Genomic DNA, 23533 nt, shown 5'->3' with positions numbered 1-23533 from the left:
GCAACAAATTCCACAGATTTACTACCCTTTGACTAAAGTAATTTCTCTGCATCTCTTTTAAAAGGATGTACTTAAATCCTGAAGTTGTGTTCTCTTGTCCTAGACTCCCCTACCATGGGAAATAACTTTGTCATATCTAATCTGTTCAGACCTTTTAACATTCGGAATGTTTCTATGAGATCCGCCCCATTCTCCTGAACTCCAGGGAATACAGTCCAAGAGCTGCCGGGCATTCCTCATACAGTAAACCTTTCATTCCTGGAATCATTCTTGTGTATCTTTTCTGAACCCTCTCCAATGTCAGTATATCCTTTCTAAAATAGGGAGCCCAAAACTGCACACAATACTCCAAGTGTGGTCTCACGAGTGCCTTATAGAGCCTCAACATCACATTCCTGCTCTTATAATCGATATGGGTAGAGCTGCGTAACACTAAGGGGCAGAAGACGCTGGTGGGAGTTGCGTACAGGCCACCTAACAGTAGTAGTGAGGTCGGAGATGGTATTAAACAGGAAATTAGAAATGTGTGCAATAAAGGAACAGCAGTTATAATGGGTGACTTCAATCTACATGTAGATTGGGTGAACCAAATTGGTAAAGGTGCTGAGGAAGAGGATTTCTTGGAATGTATGCGGGATGGTTTTTTGAACCAACATGTCGAGGAACCGACTAGAGAGCAGGCTATTCCGGACTGGGTTTTGAGCAATGAGGAAGGGTTAATTAGCAATCTTGTCGTGAGAGGCCCCTTGGGTAAGAGTGACCATAATATGGTGGAATTCTTCATTAAGATGGAGAGTGACATAGTTAATTCAGAAACAAAGGTTCTGAACTTAAAGAGGGGTAACTTTGAAGGTATGAGACGTGAATTAGCTAAGATAGACTGGCAAATGACACTTAAAGGATTGACGGTGGATACGCAATGGCAAGCATTTAAAGGTTGCATGGATGAACTGCAACAAATGTTCATCCCAGTTTGGCAAAAGAATAAATCAAGGAAGGTAGTGCACCCGTGGCTGACAAGAGAAATTAGGGATAGTATCAATTCCAAAGAAGAAGTATACAAATTAGCCAGAGAAAGTGGCTCACCTGAGGACTGGGAGAAATTCAGAGTTCAGCAGAGGAGGACAAAGGGCTTAATTAGGAAGGGGAAAAAAGATTATGAGAGGAAACTGGCAGGCAACATTAAAACGGACTTTAAAAGCTTTTATAGATATGTAAAAAGGAAAAGACTGGTAAAAACAAATGTAGGTCCCCTGCAGACAGAAACAGGTGAATTGATTATGGGGAGCAAGGACATGGCAGACCAATTGAATAATTACTTTGGTTCTGTCTTCACTAAGGAGGACATAAATAATCTTCCAGAAATAGTAGGGGACACAGGGTCCAGTGAGATGGAGGAACTGAGCGAAATACATGTTAGTAGGGAAGTGGTGTTAGGTAAATTGAAGGGATTGAAGGCAGATAAATCCCCAGGGCCAGATGGTCTGCATCCCAGGGTGCTTAAGGAAGTAGCCCAAGAAATAGTGGATGCATTAGTGATAATTTTTCAAAACTCATTAGATTCTGGACTAGTTCCTGAGGATTGGAGGGTGGCTAATGTAACTCCACTTTTTAAAAAAGGAGGGAGAGAGAAACAGGGGAATTATAGACCGGTTAGCCTAACGTCGGTGGTGGGGAAACTGCTGGAGTCAGTTATCAAGGATCTGATAACAGCACATTTGGAAAGCGGTGAAATGATCGGACAAAGTCAGCATGGATTTGTGAAAGGAAAATCATGTCTGACGAATCTCATAGAATTTTTTGAGGATGTAACTAGTAGAGTGGATAGGGGAGAACCAGTGGATGTGGTATATTTGGATTTTCAGAAGGCTTTTGACAAGGTCCCACACAGGAGATTAGTGTGCAAACTTAAAGCACACAGTATTGGGAGTAAGGTATTGGTGTGGGTGGAGAGTTGGTTAGCAGACAGGAAGCAAAGAGTGGGAATAAACGGGACCTTTTCAGAATGGCAGGCGGTGACTAGTGGGGTACCGCAAGGCTCAGTGCTGGGACCCCAGTTGTTTACAATATATATTAATGACTTAGATGAGGGAATTAAATGCAGCATCTCCAAGTTTGCGGATGACACGAAGCTGGGCGGCAGTGTTAGCTGTGAGGAGGATGCTAAGAGGATGCAGGGTGACTTGGATAGGTTGGGTGAGTGGGCAAATTCATGGCAGATGCAATTTAATGTGGATAAATGTGAAGTTATCCACTTTGGTGGCAAAAATAGGAAAACAGATTATTATCTGAATGGCGGCCGATTAGGAAAAGGGGAGATGCATCGAGACCTGGGTGTCATTATACACCAGTCATTGAAAGTGGGCATGCAGGTACAGCAGGCGGTGAAAAAGGCGAATGGTATGCTGGCATTTATAGCAAGAGGATTCGAGTACAGGAGCAGGGAGGTACTACTGCAGTTGTACAAGGCCTTGGTGAGACCACACCTGGAGTATTGTGTGCAGTTTTGGTCCCCTAATCTGAGGAAAGACATCCTTGCCATAGAGGGAGTACAGAGAAGGTTCACCAGATTGATTCCTGGGATGGCAGGACTTTCATATGAAGAAAGACTGGATGAACTGGGCTTGTACTCGTTGGAATTTAGAAGATTGAGGGGGGATCTAATTGAAACGTATAAGATCCTAAAGGGATTGGACAGGCTAGATGCAGGAAGATTGTTCCCGATGTTGGGGAAGTCCAGAACGAGGGGTCACAGTTTGAGGATAGAGGGGAAGCCTTTTAGGACCGAGATTAGGAAAAACTTCTTCACACAGAGAGTGGTGAATCTGTGGAATTCTCTGCCACAGGAAACAGTTGAGGCCAGTTCATTGGCTATATTTAAGGGGGAGTTAGATATGGCCCTTGTGGCTACGGGGGTTAGGGGGTATGGAGGGAAGGCTGGGGTGGGGTTCTGAGTTGGATGATCAGCCATGATCATAATAAATGGCGGTGCAGGCTCGAAGGGCCGAATGGCCTACTCCTGCACCTATTTTCTATGTTTCTATATTCTATACCTCTAGAAATGAATGCCAACATTGCATTCGCCGCCTTCACAACTGACTCAACCTGCAGGTTAACCTGTAGGGTATCTTGCACAAAGATTCCCAAGTCCCTTTGCACCTCTGCATTTTGAATTCTCTCCCCATCTAAATAATAGTCTGCCTGTTTATTTCTTCCACCAAAGTGCATGACCATACACTTTCCAAATTGTATTTCATTTGCTACTACTTTGCCCATTCCCCTCAACTATCTAAGTCTCTCTGCAGGCTCTCTGTTTCCTCAACACTACCCACTCTTCCACCTATCTTTGTATCATCAGCAAATTTGGCCACAAATCCATTAATCCCACAGTCCAAATCATTGACATACATTTAAAAAGCAGCAGTCCCAACACCGACCCTTGTGGAACTCCACTGGTAACCGGCAACCAGCCAGATCCCTTTATTCCCACTCTGTTTTTTGCTGATCAGCCAATGCTCCACCCATGCTAGTAACTTCCCTGTAATTCCATGAGCTCTTATCTTGCCAAGCAGCCTCATGTGTAGCACCTTGTCAAAGGCCTTCTGAAAAATCCAAGTACACTGCATCTCCATTGTCTACCCTGCTTGTAATTTCCTCAAAAAATTGCAGTAGTTTAGTCAGGCAGGATTTTCCTTTCAAGAAACCATGCTGGCTTTGGCCTATCTTGTCATGTGCCTCCAGGTATTCTGTAATCTCATCCCTAATAATCAATTCCAACAACTTCCCAACCACTGATGTCAGGCTATCACAGGTCTATAGTTTCTCTTCTGCTGCCTCCCACCCTTCTTAAATAGCGGAGTAACATTTGCAATTTTCCAGCCATCTGGTGCAATCCCAGAATCTATCCCTCTTGAGAGATCATTGTTCATGCCTCTGCAATCTCTGCAGCTACTGCCTTCAGAACCCGAGGGTGCATTTCATCAGGTCCAGGAGATTTATCCATCCTCAGACCATTAAACTTCCTGAGCACCTTCTCAGTTGTAATTTTTACTGCTCATATTTCACTTCCCTGATACTCTTGAATGTCCAGTATACTGCAGACATCTTCCACTGTGAAGACTGATGAAAAATGCACATTCAGTTCCTCTGCCATCTCTGCGCCTCTCATTACAATATCTCCAGCGTCATTTTCTATTGGTCCTATATTTACCCTCAACTGTCTTTTACCCTCTATATACTTCAAAAAGCTTTAGGTATCTTCTTTAATATTGGTCACCAGCTTCCTTGCATAATTCATCTTTTCCTTCCTAATTACCTTCTTAGTTTTCTTTCACAAGTTTTTAAAAGCTTATCTTATCTTAAACTAGCTTTGGCTTCCTTGTATGCTCTCTCTTTGCTTTTACTTTGGCTCTGACTTCACTTATCAGCCAGCTGTGGTAGTGTCCTCCTTCCATTCAAAAATTTCTTCTTATTTGTAATATATCCGTCTTGCACTTCCCTCATTTTTTGCAGAAACTCCAGCCGTTGCTGCTCTACTGTCCTTCCTGCTAGTGTCCCTTTCCAGTCAACTTTGGCTAGTTCTCCTTTCATGCCATTGTAATTTCTTTTATTCCACTGAAATACTGACACGTTGGAATTTAGCTTCTCCTCCTCAAATTTGAAAGCGAACTCAATCATATTGTGATCACTGTTCCCTCAGGGTTCCTTAACATTAAGCTCTCTTATCACCTCCAGGTCACTGCTGAACACCCAATAAAGCACAGCCGATCCCCTAGTGGGCTCAACAGCAAGCTGTTCTAAAAAGCCATTTCTTAGACATTCTACAAATTCTCTCTCTTGAGGTCCAGTACTGACCTTGTTTTCCACTTTCATGTTAAAATCCCCAATGATTATCATGACATTGCCCTTCTGACACGCCTTTTCTATCTCCTGCTGTAATTTGTAATCCACATCCGGGCTGCTGTTTGGAGGCCTATATACAACTGGCATTAGAGTCCTTTTACCCTTGCCATTTCTTAACTCAACCCATAGAGACTCTACATCTTCCGATCCTATGTCATCCCTTTCTAATGATTTAATATTATTTCTGATAGAAAGGACCCCACCACCCCCTCTGTCTACTAACCAGTCTTTCTGATACACCGTATATCCTTGGACGTTCAGCTCCCAATGATAGCCATCCCTTAGCCAAGTTTCAGAGATGGCCACAATGTCATACTTGCCAATCTGTAGCTGAATTTCAAGATCGTCCACTTTATTTCTTATACTGCATACATTCAAATATAACACTTACAGTCCGGTATTTGTTGCTTTCTGTTTTAACTGAACCATGCCTCTATTGCCCTGTAACTCATCCCACTGGCTGAGAGTATGCCTCATCTCCTGCTGTCCTTTCTATCATCTCTGTTGCACGCTATCTTTGATTTATTTGATGAGAATGGAAATGAACGTGCCTGATTGCACATGTATGGTGTTTTTCTGTAAATATGTGCTGTTGAAATTAAGAAATGTAATATTGCTGCTGTATTTCTGATTCTTGTGGTCACTTCGGAAGTAGTATCTTAAATATTTTTGGTAGGATTTGTTATGAAATTTACAGAAATATTTAATAGTTGGTCAAAACTAAGATGACATATCTGCAGAAGTTTGGAGATAGATGCATGTACATACATGTCGAGACTGTTTAATGTTTAACTGAACAGGTAGCCTCTGTAGAGAGAACACTTCAGGAGCAATCTTTTAAAATATTAATTTCGTTCAAGTTCAAGTCAAGTTTATTGTCATTTTGACCATAAGCTGCTGGTACAGTATACAGTAAAAATGGAACAACGTTCCTGCAGGACCCTGATGCTACATGAAACAACACAAAACTACACTAGACTATGTGAGACAGCATAAGGCTACACTAGACGATGTAAAACAACAGAAAAACTGCATTAGACTACAGACCTGCACAGGACTACATAAATTGCACAAAACAGTGCAGGGCAGCACAATAATTAATAAACAAGACAATAGGCACAGTAGAGGACAAATTACAATATAATAAATGATGTAGATGTCAGTCTGGAACCTGGGTATTAAGGAATCTGATGGCTTGGGGGAGAAACTGTTGCACAGTCTGGTCATGAGAGCCCGAATGCTTCGGTACCTTTTGCCAGATGGCAGGACTGAGGAGAGTTTATATGAGGGGTGCGTGGGATCCTTCACAATGCTGTTGGCTTTACGGATGCAACGTGTGGTGTAAATGTCTGTAATGGCAGGAAGAGAGACCCTGATGATCTTCTCAGCTGACCTCACTATCCGCTGCAGGGTCTTGCGATCCGAGACAGTGCAATTTTCGAACCAGGCAGTGATGCAGCTGCTCAGGATGCTCTCGATACATCTTCTACAGAATGTGATGAGGATGGGGGGTGGGAGATGGATTTTTCTCAGCCTTTGCAGAAAGTAGAGACGCTGCTGTGCTTTCTTTGCTATGGAGCTGGTGTTGAGGGACCGGGTGAGATTCTCTGCCAGGTGAACACCAAGAAATTTGGTGCTCTTAACGATCTCAATGGAGGAGCCGTCAATGTTCAGCGGAGAGTGGTCGTTCCGTGTCCTCCTGAAGTCAACAACCATCTCTTTTGTTTTGTTCACATTCAGAGACAGGTTGATGGCTCTGCACCAGTCTGTTAGCCACTGCACCTCCTCTCTGTACGCTGACTCGTCGTTCTTGCTGATGAGACCCACCACGGTTGTGGCATCAGCGAACTTAATGATGTGGTTCGAGCTGTGTGTTGCAGCACCGTCGTGGGTCAGCAGAGTGAACAGCAGTGGGCTGAGCACACAGCCCTGGGGGGCCCCCGTGCTCAGTGTGATGGTGTTGGAGATGTTGCTCCCGATCCAGACTGACTGAGGTCTCCCAGTTAGTTGCAGAGGGAGGTTGTTCAGGCCCAGCAGTTTCAGCTTTACAATCAGGTGCCGAGGAATGATTGTGTTGAATGCTGAACTGAAGTCTATGAACAGCACTCGAACTTGTATGTCTTTTTTGGCCAGGTGGAGGGTGATGGTAATGGCGTCATCTGTTGAGCGGTTGGGACGATACGTGAACTGCAGGGGGTCCAGTGAGGGGTCAGCAGGGTCTTGATGTGCCTCATAATGAGCCTTTTGAAACATTTCATGATGATGGATGTGATAGCAACGGGCGGTAGTCATTGAGGCAGGACACTGAAGACTTCTTTGGTACGGGGACGATGGTGGCAGCCTTGAAGCACGTAGGGACGATGGTGCTGGTCAGGGAGATGTTGGAAGATGTCAGTGAGAACAAAGGGCAACCTTTGGCTATGTGCTTACAGTGGCATGCAAAAGTTTGGGCACCCCGGTCAAAATTTCTGTTACTGTGAATAGGTAAGCAAGTAAAAGATAAACTGATTTCCAAAAGGCATAAAGTTAATGATGACACATTTCTTTAATATTTTAAGCAAGAAAACTTACTTATTTCCATCTTTTACGGTTTCAAAATAACAGAAAAGGAAAAGGGCCCGAAGCAAAAGTTTGGGCACCCTGCATGGTCAGTACTTAGTAACGCCCCCTTTGGCAAGTATCACAGCTTGTAAACGCTTTTTGTAGCTAGCTAAGTGTCTTTTAATTCTTGTTTGGGGGATTTTCGCCCATTCTTCCTTGAAAAGGCTTCTAGTTCTGTGAGATCTTTGGGCTGTTTTTCATGTACTGCTCTTTTGAGGGCTATCCACAGATTCTCGATGATGTTTAGGTCAGGGGACTGTGAGGGCCATGGCAAAACCTTCAGCTTGCGCCTCTTGAGGTAGTCCATTTGCCTTTTGGAAATCAGTTGATCTTTTACTCGCTTAGCTATACACAGTAGCAGAAATTTTGACCAGGGGTGCCCAAACTTTTGCATGCCACTGCATACTTGGATAACCTCTGTGGAGGTTAAGGTAGTTCTCAGCTCTTTGGTCCTAGGAGTGCTCCAGGCAGCAGCAGCATTGGATGTTAAGTACAAGAGTTGGGACATCATGGTACTGGGCATACTGTACTTTTCCAATTTTTTTTTTTGCTGGATCATCAGAGAGGTCGATGAGGCACTTTGACCTGAGGAATGATGTGTCGTTTTGATTTCAGTGATGTGTTTGTGGCATATCAGATACTTGACAACATTGCTGGCTTCTCATCAGTTTAAGCAGCTTTTGTTTTATTCCTTTATAAGGGTTTCTCTTATGAGCAGCAACTGCACAGGCGTAAGCACTTAATCTCAGAATTAAGTGCAGGCTCCCACCATTGACGTCTCCTCTGAGTGGACCTGTGCCTAGCATCCCAGAACGGCCTTCTCACCTCCCAGAATCACCATCCTACTTCCTGATCAGGTCTGCAGCTCCTGACATTACAATCTCTTGTTCACCCACTCCACGGCCACAATCACATTATTGACTCCTGACCTCATCCCACAATCCTCATCAGAATCACCAGTACTCAAACCCATCACAATATATGTAATTCTCTGTAACGGGATCCCACCACCAAACACACCTCTTCCTCTTCTCCCCCCCCCAACCCATTATAATTCCACTTCCCATTCATGTTCCGATATGTCAACCCACAGCCTCCCCTACTGTCGCGATGAGGCCACACTCGTGTTGGAAGAACAACACCTCATACAGTATTCAGTCTGAGTAGCCTCCAACCTGATGGCATGAACGTCAATTTCCAGAACTTCCGGTAATGCCCACCGACCCCCCACCACTCTCTCACCTTATCTCCTTGCCCACCCATCACCTCCTGCTGGTGCTCCTCCCCCCTTTTCTTTCTTCCATGGCCTTCTGTCCTCTCCTATGAGACTCCCCCTTCTCCAGCCCTGTATCTCTTTCACCAATCAACTTCCCAGCTCTTCACTTTCTCTCCCCTTCCAGTTTCACCTATCACCTTGTGTTTCTCTCTCCCCTCACCTCACCTTTTAAATCTACTTGTCTTTTTTTTTTCCTGGCCCTAAGTTCCTCCAGCATTTTGTGTGTGTTGCGTGGATTTCCAGTATCTGCAGATTTTCTGTTGTTTGCAGACGTATTTTAAACTATGTATTTGTATTTTCCTCTACCACTTCCTCTGGAAAGAACAAATCCATACATCCACTATCTTCTGTGCAGAAAAACTTGGCCATTGGTTTCTCTTTTAATCTGTCCTTGTTTGCCCCTCCCCCCTCCCACTTCCCCATGCCAGATCTGATTCACTGTACTGTAGATTGTTTGGATTTTGAATGTTGCTAGCAATTGCCATTATTTGTAGATTGCATCAATCTTTTTAATCTCCTCCATGGCCTTGCTGTTAGCCAGTGCTCTGAAACTTCCTCCAGCACAATGACCTTTGAGATCGCTGCACTCATAATTTGTGCTTCCTGTACGTTCTTGAACTTACCACATTGGTGTTGTGTCTGTTGAACTCTGCCATTTAAAATCATTGTACAAGTTTCTCCCCCACATGCCCTTAAAGTACCATAAAATTCAACTGTTTAAAAATCTCATTTTGTGGTAGTGTTAAATTCTGTAGATAGCACTTCAACAGGGTATTTTGGTACATTATACTTTCTGCATGAATGTAGTTTGTTGCTGTGGAATGCTTCAAAGTCTGGTGACTGTTGAATGCAGTAGGTGTACAGATGAAAAGCAAAAAATGGCAGATGCTGGAATTCTGAAATGGAAATAGAAAATGCTGGACACACTCAGCAGGTCAGGCAGAATGCCTAAGACAGAAAGGCAGAGTAGTTAATATTAATGGAAGGTCATTAACCCGAAGCAATAATTGTTTTGCTCTCTGTGTAAATTCTGGCAAATCTAGTGAGAACTTCCAGCATTTTCTGTTTCTATTTCAGATGCACGAAAGAATTGATTTCCAGCATGATGGGAAATGTATTATGATACCACAGGTCACCAAAAGATGGCAGTAAGACCCTCAGCAAGTAACAGTGTGGTCTTGGAGGAGCATCTTTAGGGTTGAATATTTTTGTGGGAGAAATAAGTTAATCCAAAATGATATCCAGTTGTCAGGGTGTATGTATATCCAATGAAATATTTTTCATCATTTTCAAACTGTTTGTGTCAAGTAATACAAATGCACATTTTCCTCTCTTTTCACCCCCTTTTACCTCTGACCCCACTCCACTCCCCAACTATCCAACAGGCTTAGAAATTCTAGTATGCTCTGATGATTATGCATAATATAAACATTATGGTTTCAATCCTGCTACTGCAAACACATTTACAAACCTTCTCCTCTTGTGCTGTGGTCATTCCAGGACCCTGAGAGGTCATCATTGGGCATTCCAGGAGAGACTGGGCTTTCAAAATTTAGCAGTAGACTAGACCTCAGGTAGTGCAAGGTCCATGACATGCTTTAATCTACTGGATCTCCCACTCCATGGGGGTCAGGAGAGGGGGGATTGGGGAGCACTGAACTCCCCTCTATCTGGCTCAGGTTCTAATACATTACAACCACTGTTCTCTTCTGACTCTGATTATTCTACCTTCCTCATGCACTTATAATTCTGCCTCATCACTTGATGAGGAACATGACTTTTCATCTCTTGCTGGAGTTAATGATGCTCACCTTCTCCCCTGCCTCAACCACTTGTCTGCCTAAGATTTAATTCAGGCCGCGATTGTAATCACTGAACATTGTGTTCCTCGCGTCTCGGTGAGATAAGTAGCAGGCTGTGATGGGTTTCAGTGCTGGTGATCCTGATGAGGGTTGTGGGATTAGGTCAGGAGTAATGTGGTTGTGGCTGTGGAGTGGGTGAACAGTGTGACCTACAAGAGATTGTTACGTCAGGAATTGTAGAGCTGATCAGGAGGTAAGATGTTGATTCTAGGAGGTTAAGATAGTGGTTCTGGGTGTCACGCACAGTTCGGCTCAGAGGGGATGTCAATGGTGGGAGCCTGAAGACTCAGTCCTTATGCCTGTGGTGTTGCTGCTAGTAAGTTTTTCATTGCACCTGTGCATGCTTGTACTTGTGTATGATAATAAACTCAACTTTGACTTTGAGACTTCCATTAATTGAGTCTAAACCTAATACTGCAATCTAAGTCAATATGGCTTAGAAAATGGATATTTAATGCACATCTGATGAAAAAATTCCATCAACTGTGCAAGCTTGGATAATGCCAGAAAGAGTAGATAAATTTCTAAATGAAGCATGGTGATCTAGATATAGTCGTTAACACATTCCACTTCACGAAAAGTGTATTTTCAGTTGCACAGTTCTGAAGTAAGTAGCACTACTTTGTCTAATTTGTAAGTGATTATCAAAATAACCATTTTGGCATTGTAGAATACTTCCCATGTTCTTTGTCCAAGTCTTCCTAACTTCTTTCCCCTCTTGAAGTTCAAGACCATCAATACCTGAGGGTCACTGTTAACCAGAAATGCATTGGGACCAGTCACATAAATACTATGGCTACAAGAGCAAGTCAGACAGTGGGTGCCATGCAGCAAGTCACTCATTTTACTATCCATCTCTTAAAGGGATAGGTCAGGACCTGGAGAAATACTTGCAACTTGTTTGGATGTGGGCAGTACCATCAATAAAGGAAATATTTCTCCTGTAGGAAAGATTATTAATAAGATTGAAAGAGTACAGAGAAGATTAACAAGGATGCTGCTGGGATTTGAGTATCTGAGTTATAGGAAAAGGTTGAAAAGATCAAGACTTTATTCCCTGAGGTGTAGGAGAATGAGGGGAGATTTGATAGAGATATACAAAATGTGGGTGATGAGGTGGAGATAAGTATCAAAGTTTACCAAAGGAGGTGCAAGGCACTTCTTTCCTCTGCATGTCAACCTTGGACAAGGTGTAGCACCTGCTTAGCACACCTTCCCCACCCCCGATCAGGTTCACGTGGAGCCATGGGAGCAGGTGAAGGGCAGTCGTATGAGCAGCTGGTGCATATCACAAGTCCTGGCTTTGCGACCATTGATGCCAGGCAGATAATCTCTAAAAGAGTATTGATAATGGCTCGGGTCACCTGCCTTGTAAAGACACTGCCCAGAAGAAGGCAATGGCAAACCACTTCTGTAGAAAATTTGCCAAGAACAATCATGGTCATGGAAAGACTATGATCATCTCTGTCATAATAGAAGGATGATACAAAATTATGTGGGGTGTAGAAAGGGTAAATGCAAGCAGGGTTTTTTTATTGAAGTGGAGTGAGACTAGAAGTAAAGGTCACAGGTTAAGAGTGAAAGGTGAAATATTTAAGGAGACTCTGGCAGGAACCTTTTTCACAAGCACGGTGAGAATGTGGAAGGAGCTGCCAGCAGATGTTATGGATGTGTGTTCAGTTGCAACATTTAAGAGAAGTTTGGATAAGTACGTTGATGGGAGGAGTATTGAGGCCATGTGTGGTCCTGGTTCAGGTCATTGGGTAAAATAACAGTTGGGCATGGGCTGGATAGGCCGAAGGGTCTATTCTTGTGCTGTACCGCTCTTTAATACAATTCCATCCAGGACAAAACAGCCCACTTGATTTCCTCCTATGATACTCCCTCTTCTCCAGCCTTGTATCCCTTGTGCCAATCAACTTCCCAGCTCTTAGCTTCATCCCTCCCCCTCCTGTCTTCTCCTATCATTTTGGGTCTCGCCCTCCCCTTCCCACTTTCTAATCTCTTACTATCTCTTTTTTCCATTAGTCCTGACGAATGGTCTCGACCCTAAACGTCGACTGTGCTTCTTCCTATAGATGCTGCCTGGCCTGCTGTGATTCACCAGCATTTTGTGTGTGCCACTTGATTTCATTATCTTTTACAGATCTTCAGTTGCTTTCCAAGGAAACTTAACAGCACCTCCAAAATTGACAGTCTCTACCACTAAATAGGACAGGTTTAGCAGGCAAAAGGAAATTTTGACACTTACATGTACCCCTCCAAGTTTTACACTATCTTCATTTGGGCATGTAAAGCTCTTCCTTGATCATTGATGCGTCAAAATCCTGAAACTACTTCCCTGATACGAGACTGTGAATGCCATCACCAGGCCTATAGCTGTTCACAAAAGACTTTGTGAGGATATTTAAGGATGTGTTTCTAAGGGTGTTTTTCAAATAAGGTATGAAATTGAACCTGCGATCTTCTAAATTCTGGCAACCAGCCCAAGCCGGTAAGCAGAGGATAGCTATTTCCATTAGAGTCGTCTCTCTGGTGTCCTCTTAATTGTTCATTATCAAAAACAAACTGACAGCTTGTTCGTTAGCTGCCTTGGATAACTTTACATTCTACAAATCACCTGCCTACAATCATTACATTTCAAAGATAATATGCTGTTTGTGAAGATATTATCTGGCAGTATATCTGATGTAAGTCTTTTTAATGCCAATATTCTACTAAATTATTCATCGTTATAGAAAATATCTGAACTACAAGTGAGCTCAGCAAAGGTTAATGAGAAAGTTTAAATAATTTTACTACTTTCCAGTTGAATATCAATGGTTTCAAATTGTCTATCTATCAACCTTAAGAAGTTGGAAAGGATTTATGTGTTTTCCCTCCCTATCTAAGGTATTAGCAAAATGGAAAGTGTAAAATTAAGTACTGATTAGTAAAAGAATTCCACGTAACTCTTTCTCTACTGAAATTGTATTGCCAATTTTAAATTTCTTCAGATTCTTTCTTATTCTCGTATTCCGCTGTTTGTTTTAATCACGCAGAACTTACAGAATTTTGATTTTTTTAAAGAAATAGTGGATATTTTATTGCCATGCTAATGTCTTCATAAACTAATTTTTTTGTCAATTAGTGCAATTTATTATTTGTAATTTAGACATTTATTTCTCTTTAGTAATTGTTATATGCAGGCAAAGAGTTTTCACTTTGTGTTTCAAGTTTTACTAGTTGGTGTACTAATAACTGTGCATTTGTTCAATTGGGCTCTAATCTATGTTTGTTTCTTTATTAGGTTGAATTCAATTGAGTCAGTGATGATGGGCAACCTGGAAGCTATTAACCATGTAACTTATCTGGATCTGCGTGACAATCTCCTGACTGAACTTGACTTGAGTGTGTTTGCAAGTATTGAACATCTGCATTGTGAACGTAACAATCTGTCCTCCCTTACTTTAAGTGGCTTTTCTCTGAGGACATTATATGTTGGCTCCAACCGTAAGTAAACAGGTTTTTGGTCACTTCCTGTAAATTGACATTTCCTTCTATAGCCTAAATTGATGGTTATGATGTGAATAGTATGCAATTATATTGCAATTTAGTGCTTACCAAACTGAGGTAATTTAGGGAAAAAAGCCATTCAATTTATGTTTTGCAAAGGATACACTGGCATCTGGAATGACTGTTGTCTTTGAGAAATTGTACCTGAGACATGAAGGATGAAATAAAACATGACATCTCTAGGGGGCAAGATTGGTAGTAAAACGGCCATATCTGAAGTACAGAGAAGCATTGTTTCAATAATTACATTTAATATCAGAAATGTTTGCAATGTGCATCCTGAAATTCTTGTTCTTCGCAGACATCCATGAAAACAGAAGAGTGAGTGATAATAAAAACCTCAAAGCCCCCCTTACTCATCCCTCCCATACATAAACAGCAGCAAAGCAACAACCCTTCCCCACCTACTTCAGCAAAAAGTGTCGGCATTCTCCACCCACCAAGCAAGCAATAGCAAAGGCCCCAAGAGAGACCATGATCTGCAGTACAACAAAAACAAATCATTCTTTCTACAATTCGACATACCGCACTCTCCCTCTCCCCTGTCTCGCGCCCCCACTCCTGTCTCAGGTCCCACCACCACAAAGAACAGAAGTCTGAGTGTAACCCCAGGTTAGTTTCTTCAACAGAATCCATTCTCCCTGAAAAAACAAAAGAGAGACATTAAGTTGTTTCTGCTGATGAACTTGGATTTGCTTTCGAGCACTATTGTAACTCCACCCTACTGTGCAGGTCAACCTACCAAGAGAAAATGGGGAAATGTATATATTTCTTCCTTAAATAATTATTTTGAAAATAAATTATCTAATTTTAACAAGAAAGTTAGTGAATCAAGTGTTTAAAAATGTTAATTGAATCAGTGAAAATTCAGATATCAGAAAGAAAGATGAGTGGTAAAGGACAGGCTATGTGCTGTTGTACATCATTTTTATTGGATCAGTATGATTGAAAATAATAGCTGTATATTTAAATTCATACTTATCCCTGAGATCGATCAGGATTTCTTCTTAAAGATGCCATGTCCTAATAATTTATTTTGGGTGTTTGTTTAGAGTTGACAACATTGAGCATATATCCACTTCCTGGACAACTGGTTCACATTGATCTCTCAAGGTAGGCAGGTATCTAATTATATGTACCTGGACAGAAAAACAATAATAGATACTCCCACATTTCCCTTCCTTATTGCTTGCACATAGCGACGGAGATGCAACATAAATATTTTTACTCTTTCACATTGTGAGATGAATGTAAGAAATGAACTTCTAATTCTAATTCATATACTGTGCTTGTAAAACTAAAAACAGTCACAATATGTACTGTATACTATACCCATAAAGGTAAAATATCACAGAAAACTGGGTTACTTATTATTAAATTATTTCACAAAACATTTTATTCAAGTAATTTTTTATTTTATTATAATCATATTGTTTTACTTTAATAGAAACAAATTGGAAGCTGTACCTGATTGGGTCTGTGATGCCAAGAAACTCGAATTTCTGGATGTCAGTCATAACCAGATTACAGAATTACCTATGAGGTGGGGAAGATTAGTAGATTTGAGATCTTATTGCTGATGCATAGTTTGTGGGATTGACAAATTTTCAGTTCTGAGGTGATGAACCACATTTTTTCCCCTTGTTAAGATTCTGCAATTAGTTTTGTGAACAGTGTTTTGACCTTGAAAGCTAAGTTCTAACTAGCTTTGCCAATACTGCCTTCTTAGAATTTTTCATTCATTTTGCACATGAAACCTACTGCAATTTCAGACAGGTATAGAACATGAAGTCATAATCTAGCTATCCTTTAATGGGAAAGAGCATTTTGTATGTGATGTCTTTCAAATGAAGCATGAACTTACAAGTATGTTGCAAATTTTGCAGGCCAATGACATTGGATAAAATAACAGGATCAGATGTCACATGTTTGGATTTTCATAAAAGCATTTGATGTAGTGCCTCATGGATTACACAAATTAAGATTTAAAAGATTAGCATAGCTTGAACATTAGCTAGCGAACAGAAAATAAAAGTGGCAATAAATGAACCATTTTCAATTGGCAGGCTGTAATTAATGTAGTACTGAATATTTCAGTGTTCCAGTTTAAGCTGTTTTGAGATTTGTAGCAGTGACCAATAAGAGGACAAAGTGCAAAGTCTCTGAGTTTTTTTGAGACAAAGATCCAACCGGTTTCCCCCACATTAATACTCTCATCTGTTTGGCATACTTGTACTCCCCCCTTAACAACTTCCCTTTCAATTCCTCCCCCTGTTCTATCTTTTTCCAGAACTATTTAAAAAGAATTATAATGATAGTCACTGGTTCTGAAGTGCTCCCCCAGTGAAGCTTCAGTCACTTGCCCTGGCTTATTTCCCAATTTGAGGTCCAGTGTTGCCTTTTCTCCGGTAGGACCATCTGCATATTGCTGAGAAACTGTTCCTGGACATAGTAAACAAATTCTGCCCCTTCCAAGCCTTAGCATCATGGCAGTGTCAGTCAGTATTAGGATAGTTAAAATCACTTACTCTTACAGCCTTATTATTCATATAGCTATCTGCAGACTCCCTACATTTTTGCTCCTCTAATTCCTGCTGACTATTGGGGAGACTGACTTAATCTGCCTTACTTGTCAGGTTTTTTTTTACTTTAAAATAAATGTGGTTTAGTGTATCAAACCTTCCTTGCTGTCTGTCCTGTTCCTATCTGTCCTTCTAGTGTACTTGTGGTCACTACTGCTTTGGGTCCCACCCTCCTGTCAGATTTGTTTAAACTCAGTGAGAAAGCCAAATTGACTTAAAATTCAGCATGATCTCACTGAAAGGTGGTGTAAATTCCATGGGCCTTATGGCTTGCTACCCCTGTTCCCTGGGATCATCTTAAAATCCGAACAAAAAAAAGATGTTTCATGCATACATAGCAGCTAAAGTGTGAAGCCAGAAGGCAAAGCAGACTTTGGCTTCTTACACTACCTATTGCAGAGTACTATGATATATTTTAGTATTGGTTATTACTCACTGGACTTGCCCTTATGCATATGTTATCTTGCAAGTCATAGGGCAACACAGACCATAAAACTGTATTGACACATGAATCCAATATCTTAAAGCTAAAAATTGGATGTGATCAGCTCAGGAACAACATAGCCGTTTGCATCTTCTGTGCAACAAATTAAAAATAATTTTATTTTTCTCCATTGTGTATCACAGATTATTGTGCAGCTTGAGCCTACAGAAACTGTTCGTTGGACATAATCATCTTCACAGTCTGCCAAATCAGTTGGAGCACATACCTCTGGAGGTTTTTGACGTACAACACAATCAGCTCAATGAGCTTCCAGAATGCCTTTTCCTTAAGGCTTTAAAGTAAGTATATTTGGATGGAAACTCAAGAGACTCCAGATGCTGGAATATGGACAAACTACTGTAGGAATTCAGTGGGTCAGGCAGCATGTGTGGAAGCAAAAGTTAGTTGACATTTCAGATTGAGATCCTGCATCAGTACCATATGTAGGGACTTCAACCCAACACGTAGACTTAACTATCCCTTTGCCTCCACAGATGATGAATTGCTCCGGTGGTTTGTTTTTTGCTGAAAAATGTTTGAGTAATTGTAGGTTATGTGCTCTAGGTGAACACACTGTAAATTGTTTATTTAATACTGATTGAAAACTTTAACAATGTTAAGGATATGAAAAAAGGAGAGGCAAACAGAACTGTGGAGCTTTTTTTAAAGTTCTTGCATGTATTTTGAGGTCAAATCCATAGATCCCTCAAAATTGTTACACAGGTTAATAGAGTGATTAAGAAGGTAAATGAGATTGGCCATCATTGAGTTCAAGAGCCATGAGGTAATGTTGCAGCTCTATAAAATTTTGGTTAAACCACATTTAGAGTATTGTGTTTAGTTCTGCTCACTTCATTTATTGGAAGGTCGTGGAAACTCTAGAGAGGTGCAGAGTACATTTACCAGGATGCTGCCTGGATTAGAGAACACATCCTATGAGGAAAGATTGAGCGATCTCGGGTTTTTCTCCTCGGAGTGATGGAAGATGAGAGACAACTTGATAGAGGTGTATAAGATTGCAAGGCATAGATAGAGTGGACAGCCAGCATCTTTTTCCTAAGGTGGCAATGGCCAATACCAGGGGACATCCATTTAAAATGAGTGGGGAGATGTCAGAGCTAGTTTTCTTTTTTGCACAGGGTATGATATGTACCTGGAACACACTACCAGGGATGGTCATAGAGACTGATACAATAGGGACATTTAAGGGACTTTTAAATAGGCACATGTATGTAAGAAAAATGGAGAGTTATAGACTGTGTAGGAGGAAAGGGTTAGAATAATTGCAGAGTAGGTTCTGAGTTCTATGACGTTTTCTTTTCCAGCCTGGCCCATTTCTACGAAGTTTAAATGTTTCAGTCTGGGTTGCTATTTTTTCCCCCAGTACTGAAGGTGGAAATTTTAACTTGTGTATCCTGATAGTGCAATTATGATTCTTCTTAATAGAATAATAAGAAAACATCTGCTTATTCCACTGAGTTGGTTTCTCAAATCTAGAAAATTTTAATAAGACTAATAACATTCACTGTAAAATGCATAGCTCATTGGCTATTAGAAACTTTTGGTTGGTTGGGATAGAGTAATATGAACAATAATTGTTCATTTTGGATATTTTTGCTTTGGAAAAAACTCAAAGCATGGGAATACTTTAAAAATAATTAAGAATAGGTTGGAAATAAATGGACTGTTCTAAATGACAAGAAAACTGCTGCATAGCATAATGCATCCTCTTCAGCAGTTTCCTTTTTTAAAAAAAAGTCTATAAAATTACTGTTCCTGAAAGAACCAGAAGTTTCTTTTCACCCTCCAACATGATCTTTCCTGAAGAAATTTATTGGCAATTTAGTTCCACGGGTCACAGCACAGCTCATCAGTACCTCTTTTCAAGAAGTCTTACAAGAGCGAGTGTGGCTTGGCTAAAGTCATAAATCCTTATTATCTGAAGGATCCCCACAATGAGCCTGTGACCTGTTGTTCTGTAGTGTAATGTAGTAAACTTCAATGGACTGCATGACTGGTATCATTTCTTGCCTTTGTAAGTGCGTAAGTAAAATATTAATTCTAATAAAAGTAATTAAAATTTAATTTCCTTTTCTGGACTTTTAACATGTGTTCCCATGAGACATTTCTTCATATTTTTTCCTTCTAAAATATGTACCAACAGCATAAATAATGAAAATGAGATTGTCTTGCTTATTAAAATGAATATTTTTCATGCTTGTAAATATGAAGTGCCAAATTGAGTCAGTTTGTTGGTATGTGACTTCGCTACATGATAGTTTTAGATCTGGGGCATAACTCCAGCATCTAGCTGTTCAACTGGCTAAATGCTACAGCTGTTTTTTTTTAAAGGCTAGTTCTCTACAAATTCCTCAGATCAATGAAGTAAACAGATATGAATACAGGCTCCCATCTGTAATAGATTTGCTCACTGTCTGTCGTGAATTATTTAGCATTTCTACAGTATGTAGGTCTAGAAATTCATTTGCACGGAATTGTTTTTAAAAATAACTTGCTTCCAGAGTGACAGTCCAACAGTAGTTATTTATGATTTAAACAATCCCAATTTGAAAACTGAATTAAGCATCCTAGTCTAAAATCATCCTAGTGTGGATAATCTAATTTCTGCATTGGTATTGTAGAATTTCATCACTCATAGAGTTCTACAATACGGAAGCAGACTGTTTAGCCATGTCGTTCTTACCCTCGGCTATCAGGCACTATAGTGATCAGCCTATAGCCAGGGAAGTGATCTTGTAATCTTTAACTTGTAAATCTTGTACATCTTGTTTTTAGGGTAACTTATTTTTATTCATTGGATATCGTTTACTCAGATTTTCAGAAGACCTTTGACAAGGTGTCCACACATGAGGCTGCTAAACAACAAAAGAGCCTGTGGGTATTACAGGAAAGATACTAGTAGCTGACTGGCAGAAGACAGAGTGGAAGTAAAGTGAATTCTTTCTGATTGGCTGCTGGTGGCAAGCCTCAAAGTTGGTTTTCACATCATATATTAATGATCTGGATGATGGAATTGATGGCTTTGTGGCCAGATTTGCAGGTGATGCAAATGTAGGTGGAGGACCAAGCAGAGTTGAGGAAGCAGGGGCTCTGTGGAGAGAATTGGACAAATTAGGAGAATTAGACAAAAAAGTGGCAGATGTAAAACGGTGTAGAGAAGTGTATAGTCATACACTTTGTAGAAGAAATAAATGTGTAGATTATTTGCTTAACAGGGAACAAATTCAGAAATTGGAGGTGTAAAGGGACTTGGGAATACTGGTACAGGTTAAAGGTTAACTTGCACGCTGAGTCAGTGGTAAGGGAAGCAATTGCGATGTTAGCATTCATTTCGAGAGAATTAGAATATAAGGGCAAGGATGTAATGGTGAGGCCTTTATAAGGCATTGGTCAGACCGTGCTTGGAGTACTGTGAGCTGTTTGGGTGTCTTATCTAAGAAAGGATGTGCTGGCATTGTAGAAAATCTAGAGGGGATTTATGAGAATAATGCTGGGAATGAAAGGATTTACGTATACGGAGCGTTTGATGGCTTTAGGCCTGTACGCTCAAGTTTAGAAGCATAAGGGGGCCTCAAAACCTACCAAATTTTGAAAGGCCTAGATAGGGTTAATGTGGTGAGGATTTTCTAATGGTGGAAGAGCAGAGGACCAGAGGGTGGTGAACCTATGGAAGTCATTGCTGCAGATGCCTGTGGAGGCCAAGTCACTGGAATGCAATCATTCCTACAGTTCTGATTGAAAATCTCCAAAAACCAGGCCTTTGTACCTTCCTCTGCAACTGGATCCTTGACTTCCTCACCAGAAGACCACAGTCTGTGCGGATCGGAAATAACGTCTCTTTGCTGAGAATCAATACTGGTGCACCTCAAGGATGTGTGCTTAGCCCACTGCTCTACTCTGTCTACACCCATAACATCCCTTCTATAACAGGACAACCAAAGCGTAGCAGTGAGCGTGAAGTTTATTACAGTTTGGGGTGTCAAGATTTTGGAGTTCAATTCTGTCATCCTCTGCAAGGAATTGTGCGTTCTCCCTGGAAATACACGGGTGCTGGTTTTCTCCCACAGTGCAAAGACATATTTCTGAATCAAAATTTCAAAAAATCTGAACACAAAACTCCAAATGCATGAGTCCACTAGCATCCTGTGCAACTGCAGCATAACCTCTTAGCTTTTCTATTTACTACCTGACTTATGAAGTCCAGTATGCCAAAAACTACCTCCACCACACTGTCTACCTGTGACTCCACTTTGAGGGAGCTTTGTACTTGTACTCCAAGTTCCCTCTGTGCTACAACACTTCCCAGGATCCTGCTGTTCACTGTGGAAATTGACTTTTTCCACCTGAGTTTGACTTTTCAAAATGCAACACCACATATTACATGAATTAAACTCCATTTGCCATTCCTCGGCTCACCTACTCAGCTGATCAAGATTCCCACGTAGTTTTGATAACCACCTTCATTGTCCACTGTACTGCCTACTTTACTGTAATTTGCAAACTTGCTGACCATGCTCTGTACATTCCTACCTAAATCATTGATATAAGACCATAAGATAGAGGAGCAGAATTAGACCATTTAGCCCATCGAGTCTGCTACACAACTTCATCATGGTTGATCTAATTTTCCTCTCGGCGCCCAATCTCCTGCCATATCCCACCATGCCCTGAAGAATCAAGAATCTATCAACCTCTGCCTTAAATATACATAAAGACTTGGCCTCCACAGCTGCCTATGGCAAAGAATTCCACAGGTTCACCACTTTCTGGCTAAAGAAATTCCTCCTCATCTCCATTCTAAAAGGATGTCCCTCTGTTCTGAGGCTGTGTCCTCTGGTCCTAGACTCTCCCCTTAGGAAACATCCTCTCCACAGAAGGCCAATTACCATGAGCCTAACCTCAGCTCCAGAGGCACACACTCATGCACTTTCAATCCAAGAATCACCCTCTGTGTTTTACCATGAAGCGAGTTGTGTATCCAGTTAGCCAACTCATCTCTGCTCCATATGATTTAACCTTCCAGAGACGCTTCCCATATAGAACCTTATCAAAGGCATTACTGAAGCCCATATAAATCGCATCCACTGCCGTGCTCTCATGATCTTGGTCACATCATCAAAAATCTCAATCAAGTTCATCGGACAACCCTCCCATGTACAAAGCCATGCTGACTACCTATCTTTCCAGGGGTCTTTCCTTTATATCCATCTATCACATGAGTTCAACCTTGAAAAATGTGAAGTGATTCAGTTTGGAAGATGGAATTTAAAAACCGAATGCAGGGTTAATGGGAGGATTATTGACATTGTGGAGGAACAGAGGGATCTTGGGGTCTGTGTCCATAGCTTCCTCAAAGTTGATAAGGTTGTTGAGGTGTATGGTGATATTGGCATTCATTAGTTGGGGGATTTAGTTCAAGAGCTGCAAGATAATGTTGCAGCTCTAAAATCCTGGTTATATCACACTTGGAATGTTGTGTTCAGTTTTGGTCGCCTCCTTATAGGAAGAATGTGGTGCAGAGGAGATTTATCAGGAAGCTACCTGGAATGGAGAGCCTGACTATGAGGACAGGCTAAATGAGCTGGAGCTAATTGGAGCAAAGGAGGATGAGAGGTGATTTGATAGAGGTGCACAAGATAATAAGAGGCATAGGTCAAGTGGATGGCCAGAGACTTTATCCCAGAGAGGAAATGGCTCATACGAGGGGGCATAATTCTAAGGTAATTGGAGGAAAATAAAGGGGGTTTTCAGAGGTAGATTTTTTTTACACACAGCGTGGTGGGTGTGTGGAATGCACTGCTTGCAGTGGTGGTAGAGGCAGATGCATTAGGACATTTAAAAGACATTTAGGAAGGCACATGGATGATGGAAAAATGGTGGGCTCTGTGAGAGGGAAAGGATTGTGACTGATCTTAGAATAGGTTAAAATGTTGGTACAACATCATAGCTGAATCACCTGTACTGTGCTGTAATGTTTGTTCCATGTTCCTACTCATCTATAGTTCCCAGGTTTTTCTTTGGATCAAGGATGAAGGATCAACTTTATGTGCCATGTACATTTAATGTATTAGGAATTTGTTGTGATGTGTTGGCACAATACACAACAAAAAACAACATTCAACAATTATACAGAACAAAGAAATACATTAAAAATTAAGGTTAAAATACAGATATGGAATAAAATGTGCATAAATACATGAATAGCAGCATGTATTTACAATGTAAACAACATTATAAGAAGTGGGTTAAA

General features: G+C 41.0%; 1 protein-coding gene across 2 annotated transcripts in view; it reads left to right on the top strand.

Annotated features, from left to right (window-relative positions):
- phlpp2 (PH domain and leucine rich repeat protein phosphatase 2) overlaps window positions 1–23533 on the top strand; it is a 122994-nt gene that overhangs the window by 74496 nt on the left and 24965 nt on the right. For both annotated transcript variants that reach the window (XM_072279715.1, XM_072279716.1), the window contains exons 9-12: window positions 13931–14133; window positions 15249–15309; window positions 15644–15739; window positions 17406–17561. In XM_072279715.1, coding sequence (XP_072135816.1) covers window positions 13931–14133; window positions 15249–15309; window positions 15644–15739; window positions 17406–17561 — 516 coding nt within the window. The remainder of the gene's footprint in view (window positions 1–13930; window positions 14134–15248; window positions 15310–15643; window positions 15740–17405; window positions 17562–23533) is intronic.

The sequence above is a fragment of the Mobula birostris genome, chromosome 15 (assembly GCF_030028105.1).
Source record: "Mobula birostris isolate sMobBir1 chromosome 15, sMobBir1.hap1, whole genome shotgun sequence".
In the NCBI taxonomy this organism is placed as follows: Eukaryota; Metazoa; Chordata; class Chondrichthyes; order Myliobatiformes; family Myliobatidae; genus Mobula; species Mobula birostris.
This window is presented reverse-complemented; position numbering and strand designations above follow the sequence as displayed.